The sequence below is a fragment of the Pholcus phalangioides genome, unplaced genomic scaffold (genome assembly GCF_987345545.1).
Source record: "Pholcus phalangioides strain wild (caught in Gottingen) unplaced genomic scaffold, Ppha-v1.0 ptg000016l_1, whole genome shotgun sequence".
Taxonomy (NCBI): domain Eukaryota; kingdom Metazoa; phylum Arthropoda; class Arachnida; order Araneae; family Pholcidae; genus Pholcus; species Pholcus phalangioides.
The window spans coordinates 15,189,784-15,206,293 of NW_028301609.1; the positions used below are offsets into that span (position 1 = coordinate 15,189,784).

Genomic DNA, 16,510 nt, shown 5'->3' on the forward strand with positions numbered 1-16,510 from the left:
GGGACAACTTGGACTTCAAGGAAATCGAAAACTGTCCACTAAACAGTACTTGTGCTGCCATCCAGTACACAAAAGTATAAACATTCAATTTTTTCTAACTTGAGTTAGTTATAATAGATGGCAGCATAAGTTCTAATAATTGAAAAAAAAAATGTAAAATTAAACGCGCTAATTTCAAACACGATTTTTTTTTTGTCAATGAAAACTGATGAAATTTAATTGTCGAATGTGTTCTTTCTAACAGTGCACACAAGAGACTATTTTTGTAAAATACTGCGCAAATTCAACTGAATTTCTTTAAAAAGACCTTTTTCTCCCTAGACATTTTGTTACTGCCGAAGCTCGATGCGCTGATGTAAGAGAATAGGGCCCCGGGGTAGGAGCCAAATACATTTTTTTAATCGCCAACTTGTGATACATGTTTATATATAACAGCTGTACTGGATTAGCTTCATGGGACGGGAAAAAAGTGAAATTTGAGAGAAAAAAAACTATAAGAATAGTTATATATATATATATATAAGCATATAGTTTTTACTGCCAAATTTTAGAGGAAACAAATGGTTACCGCATCCTGACTGTGGTTTTATAGGTTGCAATAAGTAACGTGGACATAATTAGCAGGAAAAAATAAGTCAACTTGATGACGAGATCTGTTTGTTATCGGACTGATCAGGGATGACCGGCTACTTCGCGAAGTGGCTGGCCCCGTCGTGAATTGACCAATTTTGGGCTTTGGCAGCTACATATACATAATTTATATTTGTCTGTAATACCAAAGGCATTGAAAAAATTGATTTTGGATGGAAACTGCAGGAGAGGAAAAAGTTTATTCTAACGTAATGAATGCCAAACTGCTGTATTTCATTCACAGCTGGCCCATAGCTGCAGGGGTGGCGGCTTAAGTGAGGGTGCAAGGGGGTGCGGTGCACCCTGGCGGCAGATTGTAAGGGATGGCAACGTAGACTTTAGTCAAGACCCCCAAAACTTAACACAGTAAAAATTCACATGCCATCACGCTTTTGAGTCATACCTCGACAACATTGAGAACCTTAATACCACAAACTAGAATGTAAGCTATCGGGGTGGCTACTACTTCACCAACGCCAACTCTGGCCATATGGCAGTAAATGCCATTAGTGAGATGGGTTGGAAGTGAAGGCACTGTCTATTGGTGGTCGCCTCGAGTTCGTTAGGGAAAATGTCTTACCTATATCCTTCCTTGGGTTCGAACCCGGGACCCTGACAATAACCTTCACGATGTTAGACGAGCATCTTACCACCATGCCACTCGGGCTATTGGGGTGGCTCGCGACATAATCTGTACGCGCGTGGAACTTATTTTTTGAGTCTTATTTCTATCCCCCTCCCATAGCCCCATATCCTGCGTGAGTGTTCCTGGTCTGGAATCTTTCGCGGGACCCAAGCCAGATTTTTCAAGAACCTCTTTTTACAGTTAATTTAGTGTCAAGAAAAGAAAAATGGTAAAGCTTTAGTCCCCCCACCCCCAAGCTGGAACCCTCTTTATATATGTATGTATACATTTTTGCCCTTTCATCTAAGATTTTGCGCCTCCAGAGCAGACAGAAAACATTTTCTTTGATTTTTTTTCCGGCCAATGGAACGTTTTTTACCCAACAAACTTGGATTTAGCACCCCTCTTGTGCGGCGCCCCATGTGGCCGTAATGTGTCGCATGCCCAAGCGTCACCCCTGTACTCTATCATAAGGGGCAAGTGTGCATTTTGGTTCCCTCACCCAGAATTTGTTCCAGAATAGTCACATGAAAGCGAAGGCAAAATTCGGCTTCTGACTTGTCCGGACTCTGGAGTACCAGAAACGCCTGTTAAAAAATTTCTTAATAAAAATAACCTCGCTATACTGGATGTCATCTTTACAGAATAAGTGATGATGGCTCACAAAAATAAATGCTGTTTCATGGATTAAGTTATCTGGCATTACTAAGAATGGTAAAATAATTCTAGAAAGAGAGAGAGAAAAAAAAAAAAACTACTTTAAAAGCGGGACGTATGGTCACATATATTCTGCGGCTTTCTTGTGGAGAGAAAAAAAAATCAGGTTTATCTCGAAGTCCCCCTTCACTGAAACTCTGTGAGCCTCCTGCCAGGGTCGCCATTAGGGGGTGGGGGGGGGGGGCATATGATGCTTTGCACCCGGGCAGCAGGTAAGCTCGAGCTGCCCCTACATAGCTGGTTCCTATGGCTGAGGCAACCAGGGCATTGCCCCAACGTCTCGAGCCGAATGGGAAGCCCACAAAAAATGTACACTTATTTTGCATTATCTTAACCCATACTCAACGTATGGCCCTCGGACCATATGTGACCCTTGGAGTTACCAAATAACTTAATTGAAACATCCAGTTCATTTAGGTGGCCTGCGACGGCGATATTCAAGATCACTCAAGTGGCTCACGACACTTTTTCGCACCAACGAAACGGCTCGCATCGCACTCTCAAAAAGGTTGAGCGCCCTTGTCGTAACCCAACTGCTAGTCTCGTGACAAAGGACTCCCCCCTCCCCGCAGAAAAATTCCAGAGAAGGCACGCTACTGTCCTGATTGACAGTTGGACCCATCTCGTAATAGCCCCATAATGTTTGCTTTGTTCAGTCTCCTCCCAATCTAGAAGCAAAGGCAAAAACACTCTCTCCGTCTATAATGTAATTTTCCCCCACAAACAGGGCCTGTTCCTCATATATTTGGGGGAAATATATTCCTCATATATTTCATGGGAAAATCTGACTTTTTAGGGGGCCTTTATATACATACAACATTCTTTGACGCAGAAGCGTACGCAGGGTTAGAGGGGTATGGAGGGCCATTGCCACACTCCCTTCCCATAAGGATTGGGCTGACGGTGTTCCAGCCCTCGAGTCCTGGATGATGAGCCTGTGCTGTAAGAAAGGAGAGAAGGTTAGCACTCCCCTTGACAAGGACGGATGATGAGCCTCATGCGTTATGACGACACTGCAGGGTGTCGGAAGTGTTTAGAGCCGTGGGTGATCAGCTTGAGCTTTACGTAGCATATTTTGATTTTGAATTCAGTCTTGAGTGAGACACCTACAGCAATCCCAGCTCCGACGCCAGGGGGCCTCTCATCAGTGGCGTGTGCAGTTAGAGCCTGGGGGCATGTCCCTCCAAGGTGACACACTGTATTTTCACTATATAAACTGGGACATGGTGATTTTTGAACAAATTTTGAGCATTTTTCAAATTGGAGCCACCCCTTCACGGTTTATGAAAATTTCGACTATGACATTCCCCTCCCCCCGCCATTTTCCATGATCTGACCGTGTGAGTGACCAAGTGAGTAGGTGAGTGGCCGTAAGACTCACCAAGTGGGTAGGTGAGTGACTGTATGAGTGTGTGGCCAAGTGAGTGACTGACTTAATGAATGACCAATTGAAGGAGTGAGTAACTGTATGAGGGTAACAGTATGTGCGACCGCATGTGACACCAAGTGAGTGTGGTCACCTATGCCGCCACACACTTGATTCCTGAAACGGTCACTCCTTTGGTCATTAACTTGATCACGAAAATAGTCAATCATACGGTCATTCACTCACTCATACAGTCACTAACTTGATCATTCATTTTACAACACAATCACTTAGTCATAAGATCACTCACTTGCTCGGTCAGTAATATAGTTACTCATCTACTCACTTGGATACTCTTACAGATACTTACATACTCACTTGGTCACTCATACGGTCTCTCACCCAATCACATGGTTACTTACAGCCAGTCACTTACTTGGTCACTCACACAGTGAGGGTAGGCGAAATTTCCGTTTCCCCCCTTCTATGGTGAACGGCTGATGATGAGATGAAGGCTGAATTAGGACTTACAGGACGGACACCCTGTACAATAGATGGCAGTCATTGCTCCTAAATCCTTGAATAGGACACCCTAGACCAGAATTTCTTAAAAAGACGAGTCGGTAAATTAAGAATTATCTAGTTGGGCGGAGGGGGGGGGGGGCTCAGCTTGTTGCCTGTCAACATAGAACGAAGGAGGGCGGGATAATAGTCAGGAGATTGCAAATATGTCAACTGTTTCTATGTGTCATATTTATGCTGTTCAAGAACATTTTTATTTTCACGTAATTTCAGCCATCATGACGTCATTTTTTTTTTGTAAGAAATGCCGCTTTTTCACGGTGCTCACTTCTGAAGTTGTTTCACTCGCTGCCACGTTCTCAACCCGATTTTCACACAACGGTGCTCCCTAACTTGAATTTTTATTCTGTATTGAAGTCAAAATTATCTCTCACCAACTTCTAATAGGGGGTTGCGGTATTTGTGAAATACATGGCGTCCATATTTGTTGTGGGCATCTTTCTCTCAGCCACCTCGTTGGGCATTTTGCCCCTGTTGTGCAGGGTTACCAGATTCGAAAACTGGGAAAGGAGGACGACTGTGTACGCATCCTTAGTGAAGTCACTTATTAAAATTTCCATAATAGATGGCGCTACTATTCCTACCAATAAAACCGGTCACAACAGTTTTTCCCACCTCTAAAACAAGAACTGCTAAAAAAAAAGCAGAGACAAAAAAAAATTTCTGGGAATTTCAACAGCTATTGGTGAATGCGTGAGGGGGGGGGGGGGAAACCACAAAAATACTCATATCAATGAAGAAAGATGCGTTTAAAGCAGGGCCGTCTCTATTCCGGCCGGTAGAATAGAGACGGCCCATCAAAGTGGGGGAAAAAAAGAAAAATAATTTTCCGAATATCTGAAAAGGAGGACGCTTGAAATGACATCAAAAGGGAGCACGGTTGGTAACCCTAGTGTTGGGGCCTTGCATTTTTATTTTGTATGAATTATGTTATGATAATTACAACTGTAAATAAAAATATAGATCTCCCATATTTTACATTTTCTATTTCATAGAATTCATTTTAATTCACTGAAATTTGCAATGGTGCTTCAGTTCCCGTTCTCAGTGATTTACCCAACAGCTGGCAATTTTGCTTGTTGTTGGCATCATTTTTGGCGACAGTTTTAGCGATGTCCCGTATTTCTAATCCCATTATTTTTGTATTAATTCCGTATTTTTGACGAGCAAATATCGTCAAACGAGACAATACTCCCAGTTGAATTGATAAACATAAAACTAATGCGCTGCCATCTATCAGCAAGATAGATAACAAAAATATTTGTACGTTTGATTTATAATAAATAGATGACAATAGCAGTTCCATCTTTTATTCAAAATGTTCATGTTTCATTGACCGTTGAAGATTGATTCCCCGTCGATAGATGGCAGCGATAATTACAAAGTTTTTCCTTTACTTTTACTGAGTGTAATTAAACTCTTCTCACTTAGAAACGGATAAACTGTCCGTTTTATAGTGGAATAATGAATCCAATGCAACCAATTAATTATCATTATTGCTACCCGTTAATCAATTGTGGCATGATAGAAGCGGAATCATTAATTAATTGGTTAATTAACGATTTCGCTTATATTTTGTACGAAGACTAGCAGATCGCGCGGGAATCCATAGGGTTGTTTAGTCATTTCTATGACTGCATATTTTTTACACATTTTGCATATTATTATGTTATTGCTGCGCCATAGAGCATTTTTCATGATTTTCAGATTTTAAGGGACATATTTTTACATTTCGAAGCATTATTTTCATAGGCGGAGATACGGGGGAGGGATCAATGTCCCCCCCCCAGCTTTAGAGGGAGAGAAGACTGATCTAATGTATATATGTATATATAATTGACATCATCATCATCGTGTCCTCCCAGCAATAATGACCGTGCCCCTCCAGACTTCCAAGTCTATCTTCGCCTATGATTATTCCCCCCCCCCAACCTCCTCCCGAGCTTCATTTTCCCGCAATTGCCGATAATTTTCCGCAATAATTAGCAGTTTTACTAACCTTTCACATAGTTTTTAGCAATGATTGGTGAGTTTTCGATGATTTTAGCGACTATTGGCAATTTTATTTGTGTATAAATAAAATTGGCACAATTTTTGGCAATGATTGGCCTGTATTTTCCTTTATGTTTCTCTTTTTTTTCCCCAATTTTTTAATTTCCCTTATTTTTCTCGAGGAAATATGGTCAGCCTATTTTTATAAAAGCATATTTTTAGGTTTTAACAGCATGTTTAAAATTTTTTTTAGATATAAATGCATTTTTATGGATTATGTTCTATCACTTTTTACGTCATGAAAATCCTTAATCATCATGTGGCCACTCCCTGGGTGGGGGAGGGCTTATAGATTCAGCAATGGGCTTTCAGAAGGGCATGGCAGGGCTCCAGTCCTGGGCCCCGGGAAAAGTTTAAAATATAAAAAATAATTTTTTGGCTTCTCATGCTACAAGCTTCACTACAGAAGGGCCCGTGAAAAGTCGCTGGCTTGGGGCCCGCCACAGGTCCCAGCCTAGGGGCCCTGCTCGAGGATGTAGGGCGACGCAGAAGGGGTGCCGAATTCACCCTTTAACTGCTTCTTCTACATACCAAGGCGCACCAAAATACCGGTTTGCCCAGGGTGACAAAGTATCTAGTTGGGGGGTCCTCGAAGTACAGTGAATGTACTTAATGGACATCCCTCTTTTACAGCCAAATCATAATTTCCCCTGTATAATAAACGTATGCATTCCAAACCCCTGGTTAACGGTCAGCCCCCTTTTATGGAAGAATTTTTTGTCCCACCGGTGTCCACAAAAGAGAGGTAAATTGATCGATTACAGTTCATTCATTCATATAGGAACACATTAGTTAATTTTATTATAATTATTAAATAATTGTAACAAGAGCAATAGTGTTTATTGTTAAATAATTAAAACCAGAGGCAACCTAATTTGGTTAATTACAAAGGGGGGGGGGGTGACGGTTAATCAGGGGTTTGAAATGCATATTTTTATTATCAGGAGAAATACTATAATTTGGCCGTAAAAGGGGTTGCTTTCACCCAACAGGGGGGTGAACGCATCTGAGTGGGGGGGGGGGGGTGTCCGTCAAAAGGGATTTTACTTTGTAAATGCAAAAAAAAAAAAAAAAAATGTATTTAAGCACTTTTAAATATACTCGTATTTCGCTTTGGAATCAAAATATTCCGTATCTTTTGTATTTTCCGCGAGCAAATGTGGCCAGTTGAGACAATGGTGGCAAAGTTAGATTGATGGAAGGCAACTTGATAAGGATTCCTTTATTATAGTGGCTATAGTTCATAGTTTCCCTACCTTTTTCGGCCCCCACCGCCCCCTTCTTCAGAAATGTTTTTCTCCCATCGCCCCCAACGCAATCTAACCCATATAGGATCCTATGTTACACCCGTATCTTCTACCGCCCCCCTGGAACATTCCATCGCCCCCCATAGGCGTTAACGCCCACGTTGGGAATCACTGCTTTAGATTGATGAACACAGGAATTCACGTGCTGCCATCTATCAACAGTAGAGATAACAAAAACATTTGAAGATTTGATATATAATAAGTAGATGACGCTAGGGGTCCTATCTTTCATTCAAAAAGTTCTTGCATCTATGATTCCCCGTTAAACCGATAGGTGACAGAACTAATTCCGAAGTGTTTTGTTTTGTCTGGTTAGTTTTAATGCGAGTGATTAATTAAATCGTAAATAATGTTACATTTTTTTGGATTGCCCCGAACATGGAGGTGAAAGACCCAGGGAAATTATGCCACTTGACCATGTTGAAATAAAAAGCTCTCATATAGGCATGGCAAGGAGGAGGGGGGGGGGCTTAATGGACTATATAACCCGGCGCAGCAAGTTCTGGGGGGGGGGGCGGCGAATTCCTTTTTTGCTCCAAAAGCATATAGGCGGAGATAGACTTGGAAGTCTGGGGGGGGCACGATGATGATGATGATGTCAATTCCTTTATACATATATATATATATATATACATATACATTAGATCAGTCGACTCCACCTTTGACGCTGGGGGCAATACCCCCCACTCCCCCCGTATCTCCACCCATGTCCAGGAGACGCTATAGACGAGCTATTGCTTCCTTTAGACACAAGTTTGTTGCTGACGTGCACCATCTGCGCTTCAAAATATGGAAGTCAGATGGCAGCAGAACAGGGAACGGAAAACGCAACTCTGACAACATAAATATGTTATCGGCCAGGTACATTTTCAAGGCCACACTTGTACAGGACGCATAGGCAACAGGCATATGACATTTCACTGGCGAATCGTTGATCCTATATAGAGATATACTTCCAATTAGGAAAAAGTTTTCAAGTAATACTCACATGTGTGTCATTCATGTTGCAAGGGGCTGTTAGTGATTAAAATAAAAAAGGCACCCTGTATAAGGCAATTATACGGACATCCTGTTTTCGAGAACTCAATTCGAAAGTTGTTGCCCTGTCTCTCCCGATGCCAAATATTCCACCTTTCTAAGTGCACTGTTCACCAAGCTATTTAATTTCAAAAAAACGGAGAAAAGTTGGGAAAATTAGCTCTGGATGCGGAAAAATCGTTTAACCCGCATTTAACGCTGTTTTTTCCCCCCAATTCTCCTCCGTTTTTCGAATTTGAATATCTCAGCCAATATTGCAACCAGAAACGTGAAACTTTTTAACAACAACCCAATTAGAAAGTTGTTGCGTTCAGAAGAGACTTGGCAACAACTCTATAAGTGGGTTTTGGGGCGCGCGGGGACTGTATAAAAAGTTAGATTTTTTTATTTTGTGACCCATTGTATTTTCCACTCTCGAAACTGGTGCAGAGAGAGTCCTGAACACATTTTGAGGGCAGTTTTTAAACTGGAACCACACGTTTACGACCAACGGTGGCCGAATTAAAGGCCGAATTAGGACTTACAGGACCATGGGCGGGAATACAGGGGGGGGGGCCCAGACTTCCTTCCAAGTATATCTCCGCCTATGTACAGGACACCCCGTATACACACAGACATCTGCACGTACCTCTTACTAACCAGATAATGGCTCGCAGCCAGGGCCGTCTTAAGAGCATCATAGGCCCCGGGGCCAAGAGATTTTTCTGTGAGGCCCTACCTTTCGCATTCTCGAAAAATTCAACTAGTTCTCGTTTTTCTGAGGCCCCTCTTCTCTTGAGGCCCCCCGGTCCGCGCCCGAGTCGGCCCATGCGTTAAGACGGCAGTGCTCACAGCTCTATCTCAGCGAAGAGATTTTAGCAGGTGGTCGAAGAAGACCCTGGCCATGGTGGAAGCTGCGCACGTATATGTTGTGAACTTAACGCGAAGTCTGTTCCCGAGTAATGCTTGGTATGTGTAGTTCTGACACCTGCCGTCAGTTTTTCTAACTATGAGTGAAGTGTAACGATTGAATGATCGTATCGATATAGGCCTGTTGCTCACGGTGGCGAGAATTTCAACGGGGATGTATTCGCGTCTCGAATTTGGGATCCCTAGCCTGCATACACCGATTCGTTTGGAATTGCGCAGAGGAATGTATACGAGACGTACGTACGGTTAAAGTGGTGACGAGCGCTTAGAAATTGTGAGCTCTTTATACTTCGCACACATTATCAGCCAATCAGAATCAGGCTACTGTGACGTCATAGAGACATCACCGTATGTGTAAAGTGTACCTCTTGCTGTTACGTTTGGCAAGTTATCTATTAACGATTTCGCTTTTATTTTGTCATGACATCTCGTTGCTCACACGATAATATTACAATGACATATAGTTTAATAACACTATAACATAACGATCATAATAATAATGATATTGACATGCAAAAAATACAGCGGCTTGACGCAACGCAAGTTTTATGTTTCGTTTCCTAATGAATATATTTTCACTATGAACCAATAACAAAGGAATGGGTCGGCACCCTATGAATCAATAAATGATGGCTCGTTGTCATATTGTCAATTTGATGCAACTGAACCACATTTGGATTAAATCGGAGAAAAATGAAAGTATTTTTTAGTGATTCAATAAACGATAACTTATTGTACGGGCGCCACCCCCATTCCCACGTCTCGCCACATTCGCTGTTTGGGAACAAACCTCCCCCCTCTTCCTCATTTCCGTGCATCTGACAATTGGAACCCCCATTTATCCTCTGCAATGGTTAAAGAGAATTTCAATGTAATAAAGAAATTAAATTTTTCAAAAGGAGAAGGGGAGGGGGAAGAGAGAGAGAGAGAGAGAGAGAGAGTTCGAAGTGGAATCGAACTTCCCACTGTACCAATCAATCGTGGTTGCCGGACTAGAGTAGAATTTAGTATATCTGTTACCGCTAAAGTGCGGAAATTAGTTATTCTACAGATGATCTAGTTTTCAAATCAGTTAATCTGCAGATTAGCTAGGTAATGTGCGCATTAACGGCTTTCGAGCTTGAGCGGTAAAATATCCATTATTAAATTTCGCCAAGAAATATGGTGGTGCCAAATGGATCAAAAGTTGCGGTAGCCTCGCGGTTGAATTGAATTGCTTGAATCTGATTGGCTGGTAATGTGCAAAAGTATAAAGAGCTCACAATTTTTCTAAGCGCTACTTGAGCACTGAGCTATAGCTCAGTGTACTTGAGTGGTAGTGTGTCATCAGTGCCTCCTAGCGGCAAATCCGAAAAACGGACACAGAAAAAACAACGTAAATGATGAGACTCATTTTTGTTTTACGTGTCATAAAAATTTTTATTCGACAGCAACAACACATAGAAGGGAGGAGAGAGAAGAAATAATATATAATACGTACGTTCTTAATTAATATAAGCGCTATATATATATGTGTGATCGAGACGCCACCTCGTGGTTTTTCGATTTCTTAAATCATTACACTGGCGAGAAAAAAGAAAATTCTCTCATCTATGTACGATTTTTAAATCTATGTCGGGGTGGGGGGGGGGAGGGGAGGGTAAATTTCTAAGAAATGATCGGGAGCGTTTGTTGCAAAACGAACTCAGCACCAAACGTTAACGCACTCGCACGAAAATCCTCGTGAATGGCGGAAATATTGATATGTCAACGGTCGTCCCCAACGTGCATTAAACAAAAGAAGAAATTCTCTCTCAGGATCAATTAATAATAAACTATTCGATAAATTTCTAAAAAAAAAAAAAATTAATATAAATTATAAATCTATGAACAGTTCCCACACAGGAAGAGGGCGCTTCAGTCTCTCTTCGCAGCTGATGAGTTTTTTTTTCTTTCGCAGGCTCAGTGCTGAACATTAGGGCCCTCTTCGCAACAACATGGGCCCTAGGGCGACCCTATCGGATTTGAAGTACCATCTCTCTATCTACCTACCAATTTACATACTCATTCTCGAAAATCAGTGTCAGAGCTCATTATCCTGGAGGCTCTAGGCCATGTTTGAGTGGGCCAATCAGACGGCACTGCCGATGACACCATCGTAAATGTTCGTCCTCGAGCCCCTACGAAATCCGATCGAGTTTTAGCAGATGACCACGACCGACTTCATTCTAGTCAGCACTTATATCGGAAGGGGGTGGGGTGGGGTTCTACAATCGTTTCCGAGTTTCGACTGGTCTATATCCATCATCAGAAGAAGAGCAATCAAATTGTGGCTCCCACAATTGATGGAGCCAGGGCCACAACAAGATACTTGGTCAGCAGTGTCAAGCACGCATTTTGGCTCCCCGTATAACGTAGATGGAACAGTTAAAGGGTGAATTCGGCATCCCGTCTGGCCCAGCGCCCGGGGCACCAGATCCGCTTGCTCACCCTAATTAAAAAAAATTGGGTGGGGCTGACAGGTCTCTAGTCCGAAACGATTCTTTTTTATAATTTTTTTGTTTTTCACACTATAGTAGGTGCCGTAGAAAGTTTGTCTGAGGGAGGATGGTCGGCTATGCTCTAAAACCTAAATCAGAAGAGTAATGCTAATCTCTGAACGGGGTGTTTGGCGGGGCGCGTGTATCTGAGCAGCTCTGTGCTCGCGAGTTCGTCAACAGGTGACTGTCTGATCGGCATCGAACAGTGCCATCGGTCATCGTGGCATAATACTTCGATTGAAAGCGACTTCATTGGCGCCGTTTTTCTCTTAAGTTAGGACCCACACTCATGTCCAGTCTGGTCCAATAGTCATTCGCAAACATTTGCTTCCAATTTTTGCCTCTCCCTGCTGCAATAAAGAACCAAAGGCATAGGCTGGATATACACTGGCCCGATGGTTTTGACAGTTGGCGTTCTCGGACCAACATGTGGCCAGACGGATCAGGAAGGAAGGTGGCTTCTTTGACTTGGGGTCGGGGTTGGTAGGTCCTGGTCGTTCTCTTCGACCATCCTTCAATACGTTCGAGTGACGTATCGACAGTGATAGACTGTCGTCTATCACTGAGAAAGTTGCCTTCAGGTCCAGGTTCGAAACGAGGGAAGAATGTGTAGACATCAATATATTTTCCCTAAAGAGCTTGAGACGACCACCGATAGATGGCGCCTTCATTTCCAACCGGACTCGTTAACGGCAGTAAATTGAAATATAGCTATATGGCCGGAGTTGTGTTTGGTGAAGTAGTAGCTTTCGACGATCATTGTCAATAGTGGCCACACTACTCGTCCATGACCAACATCGTAACGTATTGGGTCACGATGAACGTGAGTGTGGCCTCGATTTTGTCCTTGTTCGATCATTAAATACGCTGAGTTTCACCCACCCCCTCACTTTCTACAGATCAGTCACTACAAATAGGCTGAGTAATGGTTAAAACACATACGTCTCAATATATCTTATCACAATATTAGAACGTGAACAATGGCGGTGGACACGCATCCGGGGGTCGTCATTGGACACGAAAAAACCGTTCCCACTTAGACTGAGGACCACGGCGTTTGCATGTCGGGGCAGGGGGGGGGGGTGGTTGCATCTGCGAATATGATCTGTCTCACTGGAACGCATGCTACAGGGGGGTATCCAATCGGAACAGACCTGATTGCCATCAGTTGGCACCACACAAAAATATTTCGTACTTCGGCTAGTTCTTCTCTCCCGAAAAACATCCAGGGTTCGTGTCAAGTCCACATCGTTTCGCGATGGCTCTCGCGTTGTTTATTTATTTTTTCGCATGTATGTTCCTATGTATCAGTAGTTATAAATAGTCGGTGATGGCGATTTGTTTCTGCTTGCAGCGGTCCTTGTTGTCCGGTGTCGCCAACGGCACCGGTCTCTCGGTGACGTGATACCTGACTAAATTGTAAGGCGGTGGCTTGACGAACGTCTCGAAGGGAAAGATCTCGGCGTCGTCCGTCTCGTAGTTGCCGTTGTCCATCGTCGTCAGGATCATCCTGTTCGACGAGTCGTCCGGTGACGACGTCGTCTCCGACCTGCTCTCGTTCCTGTTGACGTCGCCGGGGCCCTGTCTCCTGACGCAGGAGGAAGACGGATCGTCCCTCCGTCTCGTCACCTCTTCGTTCAGGCTCTCCTGCCGGCGGACACCGCGTCGGATCCTGTGGGCGTCGGCCGCTTTGCCCTCAAGGTCGCTGTTCGAACGCCTTTCTCGTCCGGAGCTCGTCTTTCTCCTGATCCTGTTGGCTCGTTCGGATGGATCGCTAGGATCGTAGGTCCTCGGTTTGCCCTTCCTAAGTTCTTCTTTCTGACTCTCCCTGCGGCAGAGATCGGCCAGTTCGGACCTCCTCCGGCGATTCCAGTGCTCTTCCAGTTCGGTTGAGAATACGTCGGCGGAGTTCCGCACGTGAATCCTGTTCACGTCCTTGCCGGCGTTCACGACGTCTGGCGGCATGACGATGACGTTGGCCATAGGGGGCGCAATGTAACCGCATTTCATCCGGATGAGGTCGTTGCTGTTCAGCTTTTCGGTGGATACTTCGTTGTCGTTGTTGTTGTTACCGAAGACGTTCTTTGAGGAACGGATGGCGTCTATGTTACCGACTCGGCTGTAGCCGTTCGTCCTAGGGTCTCCCGTATAGCGGATCCCTTCGACACGGACCTGGTTGCCGAGATACCTGTTGTTCCAGAAGTCATCCGATTTGGGATAGTCGAGGTCCTTGCGCCACAACCCACATTCCTTGTTCTGTATTTTGGCCACTTCTCGCTTGACGTCGACGCCATCTATGTAGCCCTCGTCGTACCTTGGAGCGCGACGATCGCTTTCCCTCCTGACAACGGCGGCGGCTGTCCCGGAATCCCTGCAGCTGCTTTTTCTCCTCTTGACGACTTCGCGGTTCTTGATCTTGGAATCACTCTGTCGGCGGACCACGGGGTGATGAGGGTGTGGCCCGTCCGACTCGGACGTGGCGACGACCTTTGTGCTCGTCCTATCTCTCTTGTTGCTCTCTCGTCTCCGAATGACGGCGTCTTTCGGACGAGATTCTGACGACGACTCCCTCCTCTGCAGTGACGACCTTTTCTGCTGGCGGTCGTCGGTGACTCGAAAACAACAGTCGTCGACACCGCGGTTGTTTCCGTTCAGGTCACCGCCAAAATATTCTCTACCCCGTTGAGCGTCGAACATCATCCTCATGTTGTGGCTCAGATCCGACGAAGTGTCGACGAACTCCAGCAGGTTGTTGTTGACGCAGTAGGTGACGTTCACGTCGTTGTAACTCGGCAACGGGGGGAGGTTCGAATCTTCTCCGTTGAAAATCATCCTCCGTTCGTTGCTACCAGGCCTGCCTGGAAGTGCCTGTGGGAACCTGCCGACCTGGTTCTGCCGGATCACATCCCAATGTGGAGCTGTGACAGGCGGGCGCATCTTGCCACTCGCCGGTGGCAGTGGCGGCGCATTCCTGCATTTCTCGTCACCAGCGGCATCCACGTTTATGTTAAAAGTGAAGTCTTTGACCTGCCTGTCGAAAATATCGTACGATCTGCATTGCGGTGGATAGTCACCGTTGGAAACGGCTATTTTCAGGATGTCCGTCTGAGCATAAGATTTGTCCGACGGGGACTGCGACCTTTCATTCTGGCCAGGGTCGTCGAAAGATGTCCTGCTGACGATTTCTTCGTAGATATTCTCCCCCAAGTCGTCTTCTTGGTTGTTCGTTGTGTCATCGCATGCGACATTTTTCGAGTGGTCTTGCAAGGGATCGTGGTGTGATCGGAGATGGGACCTGCCGCCACCACTGTCTCTCTCCACCACTGCCTTGAAGCTGTTCTTCCTCGGCTTTCTTCTCTTCTCCGCCTTGTCTTTCTTATTACGGGACACGATGACGTCGCTCGGCTGGTAGATGATACTCTCCTTGTTGTTGGCGAGCGCAAAACACTCTTGGGGCTTGGCGACGTCGTTTGTCTCCAAGGAATCTTCTGGTTCCCTGGGCGCGACGTCTCCGCAATAGATGTCGCTGTCTTTCCATTGGAACGTTTCTTTTTGCCTCAGCTGGAAATTGTCGTTTATGAGGAGCACGCCTCCCCCGCCTCCGGCTACCACCTCATCGTCAGCGTGGTCCTGATCCGGTTTGGAGTTGCAGCCTCCGCCGAGTTTCCTCCAAGCCGATATCCAAGGAAGCTTCTGCATCCGAGGATGCAGTATGCACGGGTAGTTCTTCTTCGAGACTATCCCAGGAGGAATGACCTTATTCGGGTTGTGGTGGGATTTCGGATCGGAGGACGGTCTATGGAGCAGATGTCCCGGCCATATCGGATTTATGGTCTGGGTGGCGCTTCCGAAACCGCTGTCGTCGTTGACGTTGTTCTCGGATTTCGTCACGGGAAGCAGTTCACCGATGTCCTTGTCCAACCTGAGTCTGTAGAGTGAGAGGGTCGACTCGCTCTTCACCGGCAGCACGAACACCCTCTCTTGCGGTTCTTCGGCCGTCTTGTCGATGAGGTCGAGGTCGTTCATCGAGAACCACGAGTTCTTCGTTTTGGCGAGCGAAGACGAGGCGTGGTCGTCGATGCGTTCCCTTGGCGCGTCGTCGTCGTCGTCATCGTTCGACTTCTTCTCCATGGTCTGGAAGAACGACGGGTCTTTCTTTTCTTCTTCTGACTGGAAAGTGACGTTCATCAGGTTCGTCTCGATGTCTTGGCTGACGATCCTGCTGGTGTCTTCCTGGATCTTGCTTTTGTCTGAGAAGAAAACAAAAACAAAAGTAACATCATATATCACGAAATTTATATTCTCATGAAATCTCTGATATTCTGACACTGAGGAGAAAAGACGCGACACCAACGCTCTGCATTAAAAACATTCATTCATATATCCACGACACAATCCATTATTCAACCCTTTAAGCGGCGTTGACGAGATATCTCGAATCCACAAAATCCTCTTATTTTAGTATTGTGACAATATTTTGTAAAGTTGATTTCTCAATGAGGCATATTTTTTCACCCTCCCCCTTTACTTTGCACTTGCTGGAATTCAGAATCCTCGGAAGTCTTTCAGACCCGTGGGTGCTTGACCTGGTTGTTATATAAGAGATTTTGATTTATGAATTAATTCTGGGGTGCTCAATCTCATGCTACAAAATACTATGGATGCTCAATCTCATGCTAAGGGTTATTAAAAATGACTCTGTTGAACACTTGAAAACCGCGTCATTTTTACTCCGTCCCCTGGGCTTCTATATTTTCTTGGTGCC

The 16,510-nt window shown here is 44.8% G+C and overlaps 1 protein-coding gene and 1 pseudogene across 1 annotated transcript in view; one reads left to right on the forward strand and one right to left on the reverse strand.

Moving 5' to 3' along the window:
* Positions 1–2,909: 2,909 nt before the first annotated feature.
* On the forward strand, positions 2,910–3,049 carry LOC149075129 (U6atac minor spliceosomal RNA; annotated as a pseudogene).
* A 7,577-nt stretch (positions 3,050–10,626) lies between these two features.
* LOC149075130 (uncharacterized) overlaps positions 10,627–16,510 on the reverse strand; it is a 149,361-nt gene continuing 143,477 nt past the window's right edge. Inside the window, exon 4 of the mRNA XM_089245705.1 lies at positions 10,627–15,995. Coding sequence (XP_089101831.1) covers positions 13,060–15,995 — 2,936 coding nt within the window. The 3' untranslated portion in view covers positions 10,627–13,059. The remainder of the gene's footprint in view (positions 15,996–16,510) is intronic.